General features: G+C 38.1%; 1 protein-coding gene across 1 annotated transcript in view; it reads right to left on the bottom strand.

Moving 5' to 3' along the window:
* Positions 1-10822: 10822 nt before the first annotated feature.
* Positions 10823-21084, bottom strand: part of LOC125236277 (max-binding protein MNT) — a 53719-nt gene continuing 43457 nt past the window's right edge. The window contains 7 exon segments of the mRNA XM_048143000.1: positions 10823-11380; positions 12898-12980; positions 15150-15224; positions 17041-17131; positions 17624-17707; positions 19537-19611; positions 20739-20846. Coding sequence (XP_047998957.1) covers positions 11237-11380; positions 12898-12980; positions 15150-15224; positions 17041-17131; positions 17624-17707; positions 19537-19611; positions 20739-20846 — 660 coding nt within the window. The 3' untranslated portion in view covers positions 10823-11236.

Genomic DNA, 21084 nt, shown 5'->3' with positions numbered 1-21084 from the left:
TTTATTGCACAAAATAAAACAGCGTACAAAAGGCGAACTTAATGCCGTAAGGCATTCTCTACCAGTCAACCATTGGGCAAAGCAGAAAAGTTGGGCAAAGCAGAAAAGTTAGGTTGACTGCGGCTAAGAGCGCCTCCCTAAGAGCACGATTTTTATTACACTCTATAAGAACATGATAAACATTTTCTACTGAAATTATCAGTGATAATTTTTCTCAGATTACTCATCTGAAAGCAATACGCCAATAATGTTCAATAATTGGCAAAGACCCCTCGTCTTTGGTCTTATCAAAGACCTATATAACTCCATCTAGACGGATAAAGTCTAAGAAAAAAACGTACCTCAGTACCATAATATAGATAAAGCAGTGGTGACCTAGATGGCGTTACACCTTTGGGGTAGGCTCAGCTAGATGGCGCTAATATTAAAATTTGACATTTTAAAACATATCAAGCTCAGAATATGGGCCAAATTGTCAAAACTGAGGTTCAAAAGTTTTAAGCCTGTGTGGAGAGATGGCAGTCTATGCACTGTGATTACACATTTTGCTTTGACAGTAACGCTCTTTAATACTCGATCCTCTTTGGTCTTATGAAAAGTTTTGATATTAAACCCTGAACAAAAAATACAAACTACCTAAACTGAAATAAATGTCATATACCTACAAAGAAAAAATTACCAAGGCATTCAAGTGTCCAAGTGTGTGTTAGGAGGTCGAACCATACTGTTCTACCCCAGGGATGGCCAGGGGGCGCCAGAAGCCTTCCAACTTGGAAACAATTATACAGGTATAGTATGAATTTTCTGAGATGCACTTTTCGGTTTTGCCCTAATCTGTTAAACAAAGGCCTTTGTTTCTATTATTCGCCGCGGTTAGCTCCCGTTTCCACAGCACGTGCTAAAGTCTCAGAGTAGTTAAAAAGCAACTATCATGATAGCAATAAGGTTCAAATCCATAAAAAGCCCTTTCGGAGATAAAACGTTTTGTCATCTTCAAAAAAAGTTACCTGCACACTGCAAACTGTTTAATAAATTTGAACCTTATTGCTATCATGATATTTGCTTTTTAACTACTCTGAGACTTTAGCACGTGCTGTGGAAACTTTAATACCAGCGGGTAAAAACGCATTTTATCCACTAGTGGGTAAAGTGATTTGACCTTGAATAAAGTCAAATTAACTGCTTTAAAATTGATAAAAGTAGGTGAATCTAGTAATAAAGATGATTTACCACCTGTGGAACTATTGGAAGCAGTGATAAACGCATTTTTTGCGTTGTAGTTTCCTCGCTATAGTGAGGGGAAAAGTTTTGTGTTACACTCGGGTGCAAATGTATTTTACTTCTCGTGTGTTAAAAAACTCGCAAGTTCAGGATTCTATTCTCGAACCACTCGCTTCGCTCGTGGTTCAACTGTAGAATCCTTTCACTTGCTCGTTTTTCAATTCCACACTCGGCGTTAAAATACAACTTTGCCCCCTTGTATAACAAATAACTATTGTTTAACAGATTAGGGTAAAACCAAAAAGTTCATCTCAGAAAATTCATACTATACTTGGAAATTTTGACCCCTGCCGACTTGACTGAATGGCCGAGCGGTTTAGGCATCCGTCCGGTAAACGGAGGATGCTGGTTCATATCCAGCTTTGGAGAATTGGAGGCCATAGTAATTTTCATATACAAACTGCCATTGAAATGAAATGAATTATTCATGTATGTGGAGAATGGGTTTTATAAGGTTATTACATTTGCTACCCTACTAGTCTCACCAAACTCTACCTTTACATTTATTTCAGTTAATAGTACTGTGTATAGTTACCAAAAAAAAATACGAAACTTCAAAACCTAAAAAAAGCAATTAAACTGGCTAATTAATAGTACATAGAGGCGGTTCAACTAACTCTAGCGAAAATTTACGGCGTCTTACAGATAACGCCAAGGATGGGGGACCCCTATTTATTCATAAATTAACTACGAAACGCTACCTAATTAAATAATAGGCTACTTGCCTCCTAGTCAAATCAGCTTCTTCTTAAGAACTAACAAAACGAAATTGAACAACTTGCTAATAAGGAATTTATATGAAATCGAATTGAGAGACGTCACGGTCAACTCAATAATTTATATACATATTTCTACTTGACTTATTAAATAGAAATTGGATTTAAAAAGAACTTCTGTCCATGTTTTTCTTATAATTATCTGATGCTTTATTTCGTGCATGGTATAAAACATTTTATTTTAAATACAGTCAAGTTTCCTATTGACTAGACAAAATAAAAAAGCTAAGTAAGGGAAAATCGACTCTGTTGAACTTTAAGACTGGATTAGCAATTATGCTGTCTTGTCAATGTATGCTAAAGATATTGATCGATTTTTAAGTGTGTGTCTCCTTGTGGCATCGTAGCTCCCGAAGGTCTGAACCGTTTTCTTTTGTTTGAAAGCTGAATTAGTCGGGAGTGTTCTTAGAAATGTTTCATGAAAATCGGTCCACTATGTAGGGGGTTTTTCAAAATTTTAATTTTGTGGTTAGGTTATATTATTATATTATACAAAGAGAATCGAGTATTATAGAGAGTTACTGTCGAAGTAAAATGTGTAATCACAGTGCATAGACTGCCATCTCTTGACACAGGCTTACAACTTTTGAACCTCAGTTTTGACAATTTGGCCCATATTCTTAGCTTGATATGTGTTAAAATGTCAAATATTAGTATTAGCGACATCTAGCTGAGCGTACCCCAAAGGTGTAATGCCATCTAGCCCACCATACCTTTTTCTGTATGGTACTTGATGGTACTGAGGTACGTTTTTTTTTTTAGACTATCTGTCTATACAGAGTTATATATGTCTTTGGTTATTAGAAAGACTTGCCTGTTGACCTGTTCTACACCTGCCTGCCTGCCTGTTGAACACGTACTGACCCGGGGTAAACGTCTAAGCCTAACTGTAGCAACTGTAGTAACTGTAGCATTGTGTGGTGTAACTGCGTATTAATTCATTAATTTATTCCTTTACATGTAAAACATAGTTTTATATGTCAACAGCCAAATAAGAACAGAAAATAATAGTGGCGCCACCTATGTACCTAAACCGTTTTGCATGTGGGAACTATTGTGTCACTTCGGTATGAGAAGTGTTGCTTGCGTTATCCCGGCATTCGCCACGGCTAGAAAAATGTTGCTATGTTCAAAATAATTTTCCTAGAGAGTCTTTGTAAAGTTGTACTTTTATGATTTTTTTTCATATTTTTCAAACTTATGGTTCAAAAGTTAGAGGGGGGGGGGGCACATTTTTTTTTTACTTTTGGAGCGATTATTTCCGAAAATATTAACAACATCGAAAAGTTACGTAAGCCCCTATTCATTTTTAGATACCTATACAATACATATATCTCACGTTAGGGTTGAAATGAAAAATCACTCCCCACTTTTCGTGTAGACCCCCCCCCCCCCTACACGTAAAGTGGGGAGTGTTTTTTTTTAAACCCTAATAAAACATTTTTTTTTTTCACTTTTATTTTACCACTTTGTCGGCGTGATTGATATAAGTAAGGTAACGGACCCAATCATGGACAGTTTAAGAAAAATTTTCGCCTCTTTTTGATATTTCACTCATAAATGTAAAAATTCTACCGCTAAGCGTGTTAAATCTTGAATGTCCAATCCTTCTTTTACATTTCAAGCGTATTGCAGTATGGATACTCCTGATTGGTTTCTTCATAGTTAACAAATTAAAAATAGGTGTTTTTTCTCCAATTATGGACGGCAGTTCTCCAGTAATGGATCCCCCATTATGGACAGTGAAATAAGTTTAAAATTTTACTTTTAAAGCCAACTGATACTCAATGAGTCAATATTATATACCATAAATGCAATTAGTTTGAGTTATTTTAACATAGGATTGTTTCTTGTAAATTTTGGTTTTGTAAATTGTTCCTTGTCCATCATAGGAGGTAGGCAGTTTTTCGGTTCCAGTAATGAACACTCGCAAAATAACGCCATTTCTTTATATCTTTGGAGCAACAAACTAGTATGTTTTATACCTAATGCAGTAAGTAAAACGCCTTCAAGTTTACTCCGAGTATTATTTTTTACATGAACTCAACTCTCTTAGCAACATTACTAAGAATTCGTCTTGATATTTTTTTCAGTAAACTGATGAATTTTATCTTGTCGCCAAATCCTTCAGAAATAACCGAATTAATTGAAACTTCAAAATGAAACAGCTCTACAACTCTAGTTTATGGTACATAGCCGTCAGTTTTTAGAAACTAATTTTAGATACTTATTTTTAAGGATTTGTGTTTTTTTGTCCATAATGGCATCACCGTCCATTATGGGGTATTTCACCTTATACATATTGGTACCTACCCAGCTTTCAAGTGCTGACGGTCACTGAGATTATCCGCGGACGGACGGACAGACATACATGGCGAAACTATATACTGTTCCTAGTTGACTACGGAATTATAAATGGGAAAGTGTGTGTGTTTATTTTGTCCGTCTTTCACGGCAAAACGGAGCGACGAATTGACGTATTTTTTTAAGCGAAGATAGTTGAAGGGATGGAGAGTGACATAGGCTACTTTTTGTCTCTTTCTAATCTTTCCCTTTCCTAAAATGGGGGAGGGGGGTTGTATGGAGCTATTCGCAATTTTCGAAAAGCAAAAGCTAGTTGGGAAATAAATAAAAGTCAAAGATTTTCTGATGTTTGTATTGTATTTCTAACATATTAGAACTTTATACACTACATCATCTTTATATACATGAGCATTTTTGCTTCGCAATATTGTTACAATTAAAATAAATTTCTCTCTTTATTATATTATTTTTACATCTCCTTAATCCACCTAGTATTTAGGCAAAGTGACAAAAACTAAAACGAAATTACAGAACAGAAAAACACACTTAAGTTTTCTCATAGATTAAATATAAGATCATAACATCCCATACATTAAAATGAGACCGCCTAAGAACGCGCATACACTACACCACACATAGATGGCGCCACAAAAAAATGTCTTGTAGCCTTCGATTATACGTGTAGATGGCGTTAAGTGTCACTTTTGACATAGATTTATGGCTCGAAAGTGACACTTAACGCCAATCTACAAATAATCGAAGGCAACACGGCATTTTTTTGTGGCGCCATCTATATGTGGTGTAGTGTATGCGCGTTCTTAGGCGGTCGCATTGTAATATATGGGATGGAATGATCTTCTTATACTTAATCTATGGTTTTCTTTAGAATAAATAGTATTCAGTGACAAAGATATGAATACAGCCAAAGTACCAAAGAGATGTATACACGACACTAGGCCACTTTATAACCATGTCAAAATGACAAGCAGTAAGTGATTTCTTACAATCTGACTTACAACGTCACTATGACATAGTTCTACAGAGGCCTCTAGTTCTAATTTTGGTTGACTGTACAGTATACGTAAACGCTTCACGAAACGCCCACGAATCGATAAGCGTTTAGGCATTCGGTTACGCACACAGATGTAGTTTAAAAAGCTTTTCCTTCGTATTTTTCCGGTAACGTTCGTATTTGTCACGCTAGTTCAGTCAATGTCAGTACATCTTGTACTGACACTGACAGAAATAGCACGACACGTTCGTACGTTTCCGTAAGAACACGAAGGAATATCTTTTCACGCAACATCTGTACTGTGAACCAATTGGAACCATAGGCCACTGTAGAACTATGCCATAGTGACGTTATAAATCAGATTGTGAGAAGTCTCTTACTGCTTGTCATTTTGACATGGTTGTATAACGGCCTAGGGTTCCAATTGACTGTACATGCAGTCAAGTTATTAAATATAGACGCGGACAAAGTGTCAAAAAACCAACACAACCTTAACGTATAAGCAATAAAGTCGTGTATAAATTTTTTGCCACTTTGGCTGTATTCATATTTTTGTTGCTGACTGAACAAAACAATTGTGAAGTTTATTTTGTCACGACCAAATAAATACATATACAAAAAGTCAGATGACAAAATATAAAATAAAATGCCTGCTTTTCTTGTAAACACAAAAGGCACAAAATTTAAAAAGTTTACATCGAAATGGCAATCAGCATAATTTTTGTTTGCAGTTTTTTTGGTAATCAAAATATTTGGTCTGTCGAATTCTCAATTTGATTTCAGAACCTAGTATTGCACTACCTATGGACAAATTAGACGAATTCTTAAAGCTCGTTAAAAAATCTTTACATTGGCGTTTTTCAGAAAAAGTTATAGATTATTAATTTTACGTCACTTGGACTCACTATCACGAGTTACCTAAGCTGTCTCAAAAAGAGAAAAAATGTGACAGTCAAACAAAATTTGTCACAAAGACTTAAATTTTTTTTAATGATTACTTCTCGTAATTCTCAGTGAAATTAATCAACAAAGACTATTTTTTTTTCTGAAAACACCCACGTACAAATGTACTTAGTGCGAAAATGGTTTCCTTCGTATTTATCCGGAAACGTTCGTATTTGTCATGCTAGTTCAGTCAATGTCAGTACATCCTGTACTGAGACAGACTGAAATATCACGACACGTTCGTACGTTTCCGTAACGATACGAAGGCAGATTTTTTTGCACTACATCTGTAAGACTACAGGGTCAGTTACATCTGCAACTTACTATACAAATACATTACTGTAACAAAGTCAAAAGGTCACAGTGATCATAGGCAGTTGGCACATATTGCTTTGTATCGCACTCGCCATCCCTCTCGTGCGCAGCTCGAGAGAAAGAGACAGCTGTCGGTTAAAAGCTACATCAGTCTCGGTATTAGATAATGTGGCCACCACACTGGACATAGACCAAGGAACTAGAAGTTCTAAGAAGTGGTATGTAGAAAAACTCGCTTTCTACGATTTACCGACCAACTGCTTACATATGAAAATCTAATTATTTTAAGATTCTAATTATTTTAAAAGTTATATATTTTTTGGATAAAGTACTAAGGATCTGATCAGTTTGATTTTTTCATAATAAGAGAAATTTGACTATCTGTATAGCTAAACCAACCCAGAAAACACAAAAAAACCTGTTGTCTAACTTTGCGAAAATAATAACAGATTTTTTGTCGTGTTTCGGAGTTGACTATAAAAAAAATAGTAGTAGACACCGAGTCATCATAATAACGCACAAAAAAAAGCCCGCAAAAATATCTGACTCCATCTTATTTCTGCCGAGCGTGCCAGATTTTTATGCAGCCTTCTTCTTGTACCACGTTTCTACTGGTGACTGAACTAAACAACATGTAAATATAAAATAAATATGTAGACTAAGGTCAGGCATAAAAATACATCTATATCCAGTGTGCCGCCTCACTTATAACAATACACTAAAACATTACAGTACCCATACCGAAACGAATGGAAGTCAACAACGTCAATGCTCAGCAAACTTAACAACTGCAGAGAGAGCTACACTACCTTAGTACTAAGTACCTACTTAATAGGTCGGTTCAGCCACGGTAAACCAAGATTTTAAGGACATGTGAAGGCCCGGAACGAATTTTGAATTTTCAGAACTTTTTAAGAACTTTTGACCTAAATTAACCGGTTTTTTCGACGACCGACAAGTCGATCAGCCGTTCCAGTAGTGAAACCGGTTTTTGTTATTCTAAACCGGTTACATATACTTCTGAAAATGTTATCCTAAAATCGCTTTAAAAATAAATATTATATGGAAACCGAAAAACAAATATTTTGAAAATTTAACCGGTTTCTGAGCCTTGGCCGTATTATAAAGTAATATCTGGGCAACCGAGCTTCGCTCGGTTCTGTTTCGTATCCTTGACACGTGTCGCCATCTAGTTCAAAAATGAATAGTACCTACATCGAGCGAAAGAATTCTCAGCCTTAACAACACAACTACTCCACACGAGATGGCGCGCATTTCGCCACAAAAACTCAAATAGTGTATTTTCTATTCGTTTTAGCCTTGACCTGTGTCGCCATCTAGTGTTTGCAATAAATAGTACTTACATCGACCGAAAGAATTCTGTCTTAACAGTACAACTACTGCACACGAGATGGCGCGCGAAGAAAAACTCATGAAAACTCGAAAATTCGCGTTTTCCGGGACCTAAGTATAAGTTAGACCGATTTTTCACCCCCAAAAACCCCCACATAACAAATTTCTGCGAAATCGTTAGAGCGGTTTCCGAGATCGTCAGTGTAAATAAATATATATATAAATAAATAAATAAATAAATAAATATACAAGAATTGCTCGTTTAAAAGTATAAGATTAGTGTTTAAACTGCATCTTTATGAGGATAGGTTACATTTAATTCCATATTTTAGAAATACCGTTATTGCTTGACGAAAACCGGTTTAATTTCAACTTAAGATGTGTAAATTGGTTTAGCTTGGCTGAACCGATTAGAATAACATTCCCGTGAGGGTAAATGTAGGCACTCGGTGAGGACGGCCGCGCGGCCCGTGCCAGCCCCGGAGACCATCTGTGGCTTTCCATTTGAAAGGGTCCTCTTGCTTCATGAACTATGAACGTCCATTTTACCAGATGTTTGTTGGAATTTCAAATGGAAAGGACCTTATTGGACATACTTAAGGACTCTGTTTCCATGAGAATTTCCATTAGAGAAGGATCCATATGTATCATAATGCAGCGTCCATTTTCCGCATTTCTGTAGGAATCTTAGATGGCTTTATTGCCCTTAGAGGTACCTTTTCGTAGTGGAGAACCACATTTACATACGTAAATGTTAATCAAAGATTCATTAATCAAGATCTGTAGGTCCAAGAGCAGTTCATTCAAGTCAAAGAGTAATTTTTAATTACGCCTTAGATTTCTTGTACCCTAGTATTTCTTGGACAGTACATGCATCATTTGTGAATCTTTAATCTACGCTAGTAGTTTATTTCTGTACAGTTTACACACGGCACTGCATTTTACGGCCAAATTCTATTGAGTATGAAGAACAATATATTAGGCCGGCAACAGACAGTCTTAAAATTCATAATCTGAAAAATCATAATGCACGGAGTTCCATACTTTTTTCAACTGTTATAATGAATTTCCAGATTGATCTAACAGATTATATACAAATCTTCTTTTTCAGATAATGAATTTTAAGACTGTCTATTGCCGGCCTTAAGATTCGAAACCAAGATGCAGTGGTGTATGTTTGGCGGTAAAGATGTAAATTGTTGACAATCTATGGTCTCCTGGTGCTCAATGCCAGGTCATATCACAAGATGTTTAATTATTTAGATACGCGACACTCATAAGCCACATAATTTGTATAGCAATCGAAACAATTATACATTATTTATTGACTTTATTTTAACACACAAGGTTAGAAATTGACAACACCTATAGACGTCTTTGTACAGAGTTCCAGTTCTATAAGTAGCTAACTGCACATCACAGATATATATAGAAAAAATAAACTTCCTCTTGTTAGTCTATACATAACAAGTACACTTTAGCCTAAATCTACGTTCACAGAAACTGGAAATATTCGCTTGTATACAGTCCCCACCGTTTTAAAACGGATGCCGGTTACAACTACTGATGTGCCGACGGAATGTTTCCAAAATTCTGAAAATTTCAACTTCGGAAACTTTCCATAAATTTGTATGGATGGAAACTTTCCATTTCATAGATTTAAATTCCCTTTTTTTTCGTGAAAGTTTCGTGAAATTTTCAAGAAATTTAAGATTTTTTTGGATACCGCAACTTGCACATCACTAGTTACAACTAAATAAATACATTTTTTGCATGGACAGGATTGCGGGCGACTGCCAAATAAATAAACAAAAAATTCAATTTTAATTGATCCCTATAATAACTGTCTATAAATAAAAATTAAATTATATTATACATAGTAACTACTTACGTAATTACAGTGGAATATTTGTGTGTAGAAAAATACGTGAATTCCAACGGTTTGGCCGGTCGAAATCGTGTTTTAAAGTCCAAGAATCACAATTTGTCACTTTGCTATCACCGTCTTTGAGTCACTACGGTTAGTATTGCATAAATACATTTTTACATTCACTCGCCGTCTTAACATAAGACATGCGCTAGCCCGGCGCACTTGGTACGGCGGACGCCACTCGCGGCGGCGAGGCCGGCTTTACCTAGTACTGACGTCATCTCTTCTGATTTTTTTATATTAATGAAACAATGAAAAATATCACCGGTCCGGAAAATAGGTACTCAAACTTGCAAGGCGCTTTTCATGTATCCGAATCAATCCTTTCTTTCTTCCGCGTCTTAGAAATCCCCTTTCTTGACAACATATCTTAAATGAGTCACTTTGCCAGTGTTTGTCAGTAGAAAAAGCACGTAATTCAAATTATGTATGGGAGATCAAAACATTTTTAAATCAGCCGCCTTCTTTTACTGACAAAAATACTTTGTCAGATTATACATACATATTTCCATTCTTTTTGTATTTTAAAATGTTTTTTTTTTCTCTTCACGCTCAAGTGAGACTTAATCTTTTGTTATTAAATTGCCAAGAAAAGGGCAAGACATATCCTCATAATCCACTCTATGAATATGGGACAAATTAGTTATATATTTATAATAGCTAACAAATATGAAAACTTTTTTTCCGCGCCGTGACGTCCCTACTCACACGCATATCCAATACTTGAGATCGACAATCAGTCATGCCAGAGTAAAACCACCTCACCCCGCCAAGGAATGGTTGTGGAAGCGAAGCGCGTTATGAGGTAGATGCGCTCTAGAAACTTGGCCGGTTATTGCTCGAACATTGGCAGTGCTTGACTAACGGCATCGCACACCCCTATTTTAAACTTCGTTTTAGTATTAGAAAAAAGGTAAGAGTTCCTGATTTGTCTATTTATTGAAAAACACTGACTCATTCGCTCGCCATTTCCGTTTGAGTTTGGCGCAGCGTCTGTTTTATCCGTCATCTCATTTTTTTACACAACTTTACATTCTATTTTTGTATTTTTAAATATAATTTTTACCGTACCATGCCAGGCGCAAATGAGATTTAAATTCCCGATATTTTAACGAATTTTCCAACAAAAAGAAACACCACCACTGTTTACCTTCTATCTAATCCTAAAAACGAAGTATAACATCTAAACCATCAGCGTCCAGTCAACTCTATGCCACGCTCGCAACGTCAGCGCAGCATTTCCATATCGCCTACTAGACGCTCAAAAACTTAAATCGGGGGCGCGCTGTAACTGAGGCGCCAAGTCTCTTGCCCCGCGCCTCACGTGTTGCGCGCGGGGGACGCGGGGGAGGGCGCGGGCAGCACGACGAGCGGCTTGACCACGGCCGCGCTCAGGTACGACGCGCTCACCGTCAGCGGCCCGCCGCCGCCACCGCCGCCGCTTACCACTTGCGTTTCTACCATCTGGAACGAAAATGTAGAATTAGTAATGCTATATCGCTGTCATCTAAACAGGATGGGACAGTATCCTGCGCGGCGGTGAGAAGAGCGTATGTGAGACACTCGTATAGAAAACGTCCGTCTGCGCGTTATGAAGCTCTAAAAGATACCCGATGAAGGTTAAGGTGACGGACGCTAACATCGGGGGCGACGAAAGATTTACGCTTCATTTATTCGGCGAGCGATGAACGGCCGTCTCGGCAGTTGCACATAAACAATGACAGATATAAGAAGAAACCGGTTTTTGTTTTTAACCAGTTAACCCAACAAAAAAATAATAATGGGTAAATAAAAATCATAAGGTTATTTTGTCACAATAACGATTTGAAAATTTTAACGGATTCGAAAGCTTGGCTGAGAAAATATGAATTATTGAGATATTGAAAGCGTGCGCTAGTGTGTGTCTGCATATGCAGCACATGACCCACGACCACCGTTTCTGAGACGATCGAAACAGTGTCACAGCATGTATGCGCGCTTGCGCGCCGTGTACATACAGTGAGCATTAAAAGTGCATGGCGAATTTATCAATGAACGCATTCATAATTTCTCCAAGCAATTTTGAAGCTCACTGTACATAACACATGTAAGGAGATGAGAAGGATTCATTCTCATCTGCTTACACGTCCTTCGTCCACGACACGCATACATACATGCCGCGCGGAGTACGCTTGTTAGAAGAGTTACTACTGTGGCCCGTTTCTAGAAAGGTACAAGCCTTGTATTACAAGTGTGTTTCCATGACAACCCATACGGTTTGACAGTTCGCGCACTTGTAATACAAGGTTTGTACCTTTCGAGAAACGGGCCCCAGGGGCCCATTTCTCGAAAGGTACAAGTCTTGTATTACAAGTGTGTTTCCATGACAACCCATACGGTTTGACAGTTCGCGCACTTGTAATACAAGGTTTGTACCTTTCGAGAAACGGGCCCCAGGGGCCCATTTCTCGAAAGGTACAAGTCTTGTATTACAAGTGTGTTTCCATGACAACCCATACGGTTTGACAGTTCGCGCACTTGTAATACAAGGTTTGTACCTTTCGAGAAACGGGCCCCAGGGGCCCATTTCTCGAAAGGTACAAGTCTTGTATTACAAGTGTGTTTCCATGACAACCCATACGGTTTGACAGTTCGCGCACTTGTAATACAAGGCTTGTACCTTTCGAGAAACGGGCCCCTTTTTTTATATTCTGACGGTGTAGCACTGCCGCATCTCGGACACTGGGGATTAAACATATGAAAGCGGCGCGTTCCTAGCACACATTCTTAACTCGTGTACGTGAACGCGTACCATGCTTGTATGAGGGAAATATGACAGGTCGACTGTTCGCGTTTTTGACAAGCGGTAACTGTGAGGTAACGGAGAGGGGGTGGGCGGCACTTTCAGCGGGGAGCGGGAGTGGCCACACTGTACGATAGTACTCTTTATTATACTGTACCACTGCCCTAGTGAGGATGGAGGAACAGATGTACCTAGTTACCTTGTGCGCGAGTGTGTGGGTCTGCAGCAGATGGCCCGCCTGCGACACCACGAGCGGAGCCAGCCCGCTCACCACCACGCCTTCTGAAACGCACACATACGCCTTATTAGACACAAACGCGAAAATGGGCCATTTTTTTCAAAGTTATCGACATTACTTTTTTTTTATTTGGAAATTTTTATGTGGTTTCCACTCAGAATGGCGAGCTCTTTCAATCCTAATAGGAAAAAAAGAGTGTCTCAAGGTTTTTTTCCCATTCCGTTACCATTTTTTCATACATTTTGTATGGCGGTGACGGAATGGAAAGTTTGAAAAATGTATGGAAATCTTGGGACATTTTTTTTTTCTCCTATCAGGATCGAAAGACCTCGCGATTCTGAGTATGAATCGCGTAAAAAATATCTATGTTACAAAAAAAGTGGGGTAGACAACTTTGAAAAAAATGGCCCAAATAGTCTTACAATTAGACAACCTTCCTTCCTGATTTTTGATTAAAAATAGAGGACGAGAAAAAAGATCAATTTGACTAAGTTTTTATATGTCTATCAACTCCATTCCTATTCAGTATCTCTATTGTAGGCAGTTACGAATTTATAGCAAGTAGGGAATTTTAAACAAATAGCCTTTACAAAAAATTATATACAACATAATATATATACATAATTAATTATGTACAACAATTTACTCTACGGTACTATTTTTCTGCACTAGTTCTCAAAGTTGGACATTTCTTGTCAGGTTGAAACTTTCAGAGGGCCATTAAGTATGTATTGATTATGGTTTGTTTTTTATAGCCTGACAAGTTTTTATTTGACCCTCGCCGCGTTGCGGATTTTCAGCTGAACTAATTTCTTATTTCTTTTACTGGCAAGAATTACTATTTGACACCCGTTGTCGAAAGTCATCGAATGTCAGTGATGTAGGTAAACATGAAGCAAATATTTTAAATTTTCTAACGGTTTCATCGCAATTTTGTCCAAAATAATATGATTAAAAGTGAAAATAATTATACTAAACGTGATAAATTACTTACAACAAAAAAGGATGAAGGATTCGACAGCATTTCGATACCAATGTTCTGAAATTGGTTATTGACAAGTCCGGGACTGACAGTTTATAGTGCGGTTCTCCTGTATTAATTTGTTGGTTTCGCGTTTAGCGTAATATATTTTTTGTTCTAATTTAAGGTGTCTGTAGCTCTGCCGTGAAAAATATGTATAGAAATAAGGAGGCCGTTCCATAACTGCCATCAGTACAGAACAAGGTCCCACGAAAAAAGAAAATAAACATCGATGACTTCGATTAAGGCACAAGATTCATGGATTTTAGGCTGTGCGGAAAGAAGTAGCGAGTCTTAAAACCTTGCTTTTTAAATTTTGATTCTCTAAAACCATGTTTTAACTTTCTACAAATATTAACGGGTAACCAGTACACGCTGTCCCCAATACGTATGACGTCGGCACATTTATTGCCATATGAAAGCGGTTTGTAGCGACACTCTTTCAGGGTCAAATAAAATCTTGTCAGGCTATAAATGAATAATTGTATATCTCTTGCATGTTACAATTGTTTAGTTCTAAGTCTTTTATTGTACACCGTGTAAGCGTTTTGGTGAAACATTGTTAGGTTACATGTGAGAAATAAATAAATTTTCCCCTCACTAGCTCGGAAACACGTGTTTTGTCCTTTAATACCAGCGGGTAAAAACGCATTTTATCTACTAGTGGGTAAAGTAATTTGACCTTGAATAAAGTCAAATTAACTGCTTTTAAATTGATAAAAGTAGGTGAATCTAGTAATAAAGAGGATTTACCACCTGTAGAACTACTGGAAGCAGTGATAAACGCATTTTTTGCGTTGTAGTTTCCTCGCTATAGTGAGGGGAAAAGTTTTGTGTAACACTTGGGTGCAAATGTATTTTACTTCTCGTGTCTTAAAAAACTCGCAAGTTCAGGATTCTATTCTCGAACCACTCGCTTCGCTCGTGGTTCAACTATAGAATCCTTTCACTTGCTCGTTTTTCAATTCCACACTCGGCGTTAAAATACAACTTTGCCCCCTTGTATAACAAATAACTAAAAAATTAAATGAAATGAAAAAAGTCGTACATCGTAAATTCGTAACTATCCCTTCGATCGTGTTTTAATTTATCACCACTCGTCTCGAACTTCCTCTTTTCCGAACTTGTATCGTATGTATTATCTATGTATGAAAGACAGAAATATAATAACATATCTGAAGCCGGCACTGACCTGAGGACGCGGGTGGAGGTGACACAATGCCATTTTCTCTTTGTATTCTATGATTACTATCCCCTGTTGTCACTCCTGCAAGCAAAATAAATAATATTGATCATTCATGTTAAACTAACAATCAGACGAGCGATGTAGTAACTAACTTAAATATCGCATTGTTATAGAAAAATCCCGTTTGTTTGTATTATTTCTCCATTTTTTTTTCTTCGTCAAAAGTAAAAGCAAAGACACATATATAACTCCGTATAAACAGATAAAGTTTAAGAAAAAAACGTACCTCAGTACCATACAGAAAAAGGTACTGTGACCTAGATGGCATTACAACGCTCAGCTAGATGGCGCTAATATTAATATTTGACATTTTAAAACATATCAAGCTAAGAATATGGGCCAAATTGTCAAAACTGAGGTTCAAAAGTTTTAAGCCTGTGCACTGTGATTACACATTTTACTTCGACAGTAACTCTCTATAATACTCGATCATCTTTGGTAAAAGTATAATAATATTTTGTTACTTATACATGTGTATGTTTTGGTTAGTTTGATAGGTTGCAGCTTCTTACGTAAGATTGCAACAATGCGCAAAGATAAAATACTGCTTGCCTATTTGGATAAAATACACTTTGAAAGTCTGTATCGGAGGGTGCCAGTGGCAGATTCACCTTTCAAGTAGATTGCAAAAAGATATACTTCTTTACAATCTTAAACAGCGGCCTAATTTGATTATTTCTTACACTTAATAAGTTAATAGCGCTTTAGTCCGTTTTCACATTATCCGATCCGATATCGGATGTCGGAAGGATTTCAATGGAAAAAATCCAAGATGGCGCCGTAATGTATGGGATATCGGTCCGACATCCGATATCGGATCGGATAATGTGAAAACGCACTTAGGTATATTCTTTACTACCATAGCTGGGCATTAACTCGTTAATCCGTTAATCGTTAATTAACGAAGTTAACATTTCTATTAACGGATTAACTTTTAAGTTAACTTGAAAAAATGTTAACGGACTCGTTGACTTCCGTTGAATTTCTCCGAGTCCGTTAATCGTTAATCTAGTAGGGCACAGGCGCTATCTGCGCTGCGAAAAACACGTTCTGAACGCTACTATAAAAGCCCGAAGTACGGCAAATCCTATGATTTGCCGGTAAATCCTAGGTTTTACCGCTGTCGATTGCTAAAAGTCCGAAATAATACCTAAAAAAGTATTCTTCATGTGGATTTGCTTTTACTAACTTTGATTCGGTGAATCCTAAGCTTTACCATGGCGACTGTTGTAGTGATAGGGCAGCAAATTCGAGCCCTATTTTCGACCACATTCGCTTTCCTAGCCTCTACCGCCCAAAGTGCCACAACATTCCCGTCCCGTCACCGCCAGCATCTCTCCTGACACAGCTCTTGGCAGTAGCTCAGGCGATCACTGCCTTCCATGTGCAGCCTAGAGTTCAATAGGCTAGCTGTACTTAGGCCTTTTACAGAAATATAATACGTTATAGTGGATACTGATGCCACTAAATATTTAAAGAAAAGTTCATTTTTTTTCACGTGTTAACGGATTAACGATTAACTTTAACTTACGTTAAATTTGTCGAAATGTATCGCTTTAACGATTAACGAAGTTAACTTTTTTAGTAACGGATTAGCGATTAACGAAGTTAACTATTTGATTAACGGTGCCCAGCTATGTTTACTACGTAGTTATTGCCGTTCACCAGAAGGCCATTTCACAACCGATTCAACTTGCTATAATTACTATAAAAAGACCTCCATTTGTAAAAATAATTGTACGAGTAGGTACTTGTTACGCAACTGTTTTCGATTCAAATGCGTTACAACTAGCCCCAACATCTACCAGGATATCAGGAGATCGAGGAGTGTACTCACCGTTGGTATGCTGCAGCACGCGCAGCCCGCCGCCGGCCGACAGCAGCTGCAATGCTGCTCCCCCTACTACTAGTCCGCCGCTACCCACCACCTGGAAACGTTCATTATTAAACACGTGTTTCAAAGAAAAAGCTTTACGAATAGTTTACAGGCGAATCCACGCAGAACGGCCAAACCCGGATTCAGAGACATCGGGCCCGTCTCCAGGCAATTGAGGTATTTTGGGAATACGGTAATTTGAGGTTTAAGGCCTAATTTAGATGGCGTGCAAACTCGCATGCGATTTTAGTTACATTGCAGGCTGTTTAACTTACATACAATTTTGCACAGCCGTCAATACCGCAATGTAATAAAACTCGTATGCGAGTTCTCGTACCGTCTAAATGGGCTCTAAGTCATTTCAAGTTTTAGACATTACGAGACTAATCTGTTTTGGCATTGCGACGTTTTAGGAACATGGTATTATAAAATTTGGTAGTAACGAACCGTAATCGCGGAGACAGGGGCCTTGACACATTTAGGCTGTCTTAGTATGTCACTCGGGACCAAAGTACCTACCTACATTTGTAGGAGGACGACTTACTTGCGAGATTGGAAGGTGTATTTGCGCCGGGTGCACCAAAGTGGTGCTTAAGGTATTGCTGACGCCATTTTCTAGCTGGCCGTTCTGTAAAATAATGCATACATATTTTTATTAATTGAAATAATAGTAAATAGTATTGTGTAGGTCGAAAAATAAAAGGTTGCATGCATGAGCAAGTTTTCGTTTGGCAGCATACCCTGGCAATTCCCAGATTAGTATCATATTTTGATTCTTATTTGAGTTAAACCAAAGACACATATAACTCGTATAGACGGATAAAGTCTAAGAAAAAAACGTTACATCAAAGCCCTAGAGAAAAAGGTACGGTGGCCTAGATGGCGTTACACCTTTGGGGAACGCTCGGCTAAATGGTGCTAATATTAAAATTTGAGATTTTAACACATATCAAGCTAACAATATAGGCCAAATTGTCAAAACTGAGGTTCAAAAGTTTTAAGCTTGTGTCAAGAGATGGCAGTCTATGCACTGTGATGTGATTACACATATTACTTTGACAGTAACTCTCTATAATACTCGATCCTCTTTGGTTAAACTACAGGCAGGGGAGAGAAACTAAACTAAACTAAACTGTGGAATGAACTGTCGCGCCTGGGTGCGTAGCCGAATGGCACAAACGCTCACGAATCGAAACGCTCGTAGATGTCGGTTTGAATCCCGGTAAGGGCATTTATTTGTGTGATGAACACGGATGTTTTTTTTATGTATATAAATGTATTTATCTATATAAGTATTTCTATCGTTGCCTAGCACCCATAGTACAAGCTTTGCTTAGTTTGGGGCTAGGTTGATCTGTGTAAGGTGTCCCCAATATGTATGTATATGTATATGTATATCTATCTCTATCGCTCGTGCGTATTGGCGCGACAGAACCAGACTAACTTTCGCGGCGTTTCGTTTTCGTTTCGCGTCGCAGAAATGCCATTCGGCTACGGCACCTGAGGTATTTCCGGACCGCTACCACCTTCAGACCTTCAAGAAAAGGCGTACAGCCATCTTAAAGGCCGGCAACGCACTCCCAACACTTCCGGTGTTTCGGTAGTGATCGCTTACCATCAGGCGACCTGTCTGTTTGCCTTCTATAGCTATCACATAAAAAACACTAGATACCAATGAGGGATTTTCCTTTGAAATTTAGTACTTGTTTAATATTGCATCAATTCATTTATCTCATAACATTTGTTTTAATCCATATTGCATGTATGCACTTCAGTCCTAATGTCATAATACAATGAGGAGGCAAACTCGAAGGTTATGATAGATGGCGCCACCTTATTAGTCCATTTCACAGATACAAAAAAAAATAAGTTATTTTTTGCTTTATCTGTAGGTTTTTGTTTCATAGCCATATCACATTACCGGACCATGCCAATGTCATTTCATACGTGAGAGCGAGAAGAAGATATTTTTTATCCCTCTCATATACTAAATAACGTTTACCGCTAATGTGTGGGGCTATTACAACTAGTGACAGGTTGTGAATGACAGTGACATGCGTACACACTTGCAAAGGCGCCGCCTGGCGGGAAAAAATGTCAGTGTGCCTCCTCATGAAAAGACGTGTGATCTATCTGGCAGCGACATGCTCTAGCGGCAATCATTTGGTAACCTTGCAGCAGTTTCGCGTGCACTGCCTACCATTCGGTCAACATTTTGGTCCACCTGCCATCACTCTGCCTGGCAACATGTCCCACCCAGAAGCGCCTGGCATCCGTTGGCTCGTTGGGCGGACGGCATTCGAAAAACTGCTGGGCACCTCTGGATGAGATTAGCCCAGGACCGAGATAAGTGGCGTACACAAAGGGAGGCCTACGCTCAGCAGTGGGCGATTAACGGCTGAAATGATGATGATGTACCCATTTTGAGAATTCAGGTATGTAAGGTGATTGTATTACCTGTGCGGACTCCGCGGGCGCCAGCGTGGTAAGCGTGAGTGTGTTGTGTCGCGCGCCGTAAGACGTTCGCACGACCTGTCACACACACAAACACACACATTCATAACGTGGCCAACGTGGGCAAACAGGTCGCTAGGAGAATTATTTAATTTAAGAGCCTTTTCACACAATCCGATCCGATGCGGACTATCTGATACGAGTCGAACGAGCAATTTCATGTAATCTGACTACTACTATACTTTCGCATGTTAAATTGTGTCTTGTTATTGAATGCATGTTAATTATAAGATGTAATGTTTTGAAAAGTGGCCCGCCGAGTTTCTTGCCGGTCCCATAGTGGATACCTCCCTCCTAACTGAGGGGGGACTGAAATCTTTTCGAGGCTGAGGCGTAGGGTTAGAGCCGGCGTAGCTTTATTTGAGTTCATATGCGCACTTGAAAAATAAATATTTAATTTTCATTTTTTTTACCGCTTTTGAGAATACAGGCCTATTCTGATGTACTTATGTATGTGTGGGAATATATCGAACGCGCCTTTTCTATAGGTATCGGATTCGGATGTCTGAATATTTAATCTATGATATGGGGAAATCAGTTGATACGGATTTTCTTACTCTATTGGTACTAGGTAAGTATTTAACCTAGGTACTAATTACTCGTTTTAGAAGTTAGTACGAAAAGGCTTAGTAAAACTGAGTATTTTGATTGACTAAATAAATATTAAAATTATTAAAATAACTTAAAATATACTCCGGAAGTCCCCATACACAGAACGAAGTTGATAAAATTAAAACACGACTTTATTATGTGAGCATTAGGAACTTCCATTAAAAAGAAGCAGTTACTGTTTTTGACTATTTATTCCTAACTTGTTTTTATTGAGAGATAAACGGATTTGGAGCCTAACATGACACTTGTAAAAAAAAACCGTTACAGCTACTAAACCAAAATCAAAAATATCAAAATAACCAAACAGTGGGTTTATATAATCCGCGATCAGGACTATTCTAATTTCTAAGCAGTTACCAATGGTCCGGATTGAACCTTTGGGTTCAGCTAACAAATCTTTAAAAAATAGTTCCTGCTTCGACCGATAAGTGTACGAGTAAAACTCAAAATAATCAACCATTCGTTTGCACCAAGATTAGCTAATCCGCGATTAGGTCAGTTCTAATTTCTAAGCAAGTACCAGGCGCGCATACCTGCGAGGTGGTGGGCGTGATCTGTATGGGGAGTGTGCGGAGCTTCGTGCTGAGGTTCAGGGTGCGGGGGGGCGAGCTCTTGATCCGCGTTGGGGGGGATGAGGTAATCTGGAATTTTATAAGTTCATTCGTAAGTAATCTATTACAAATTTACCACTTAGAAGGCTCAGAATGATAAAGTATCTATACTTGTCTTAAGGTATGTATCGATATTTAAAATTTAGGTTATCGTCATTTTTTTAAATGTTTTCCCGTCAAAAATAAGTTAGATATCTCTTGAACACGTATTCTATGTACAAAATGAGGAAGGGCTGTTTATAACAAAGTTATTTCATTGAAAATCTTG

This window comes from Leguminivora glycinivorella, chromosome 19 (genome assembly GCF_023078275.1).
Source record: "Leguminivora glycinivorella isolate SPB_JAAS2020 chromosome 19, LegGlyc_1.1, whole genome shotgun sequence".
Lineage (NCBI taxonomy): Eukaryota > Metazoa > Arthropoda > Insecta > Lepidoptera > Tortricidae > Leguminivora > Leguminivora glycinivorella.
This window is presented reverse-complemented; position numbering and strand designations above follow the sequence as displayed.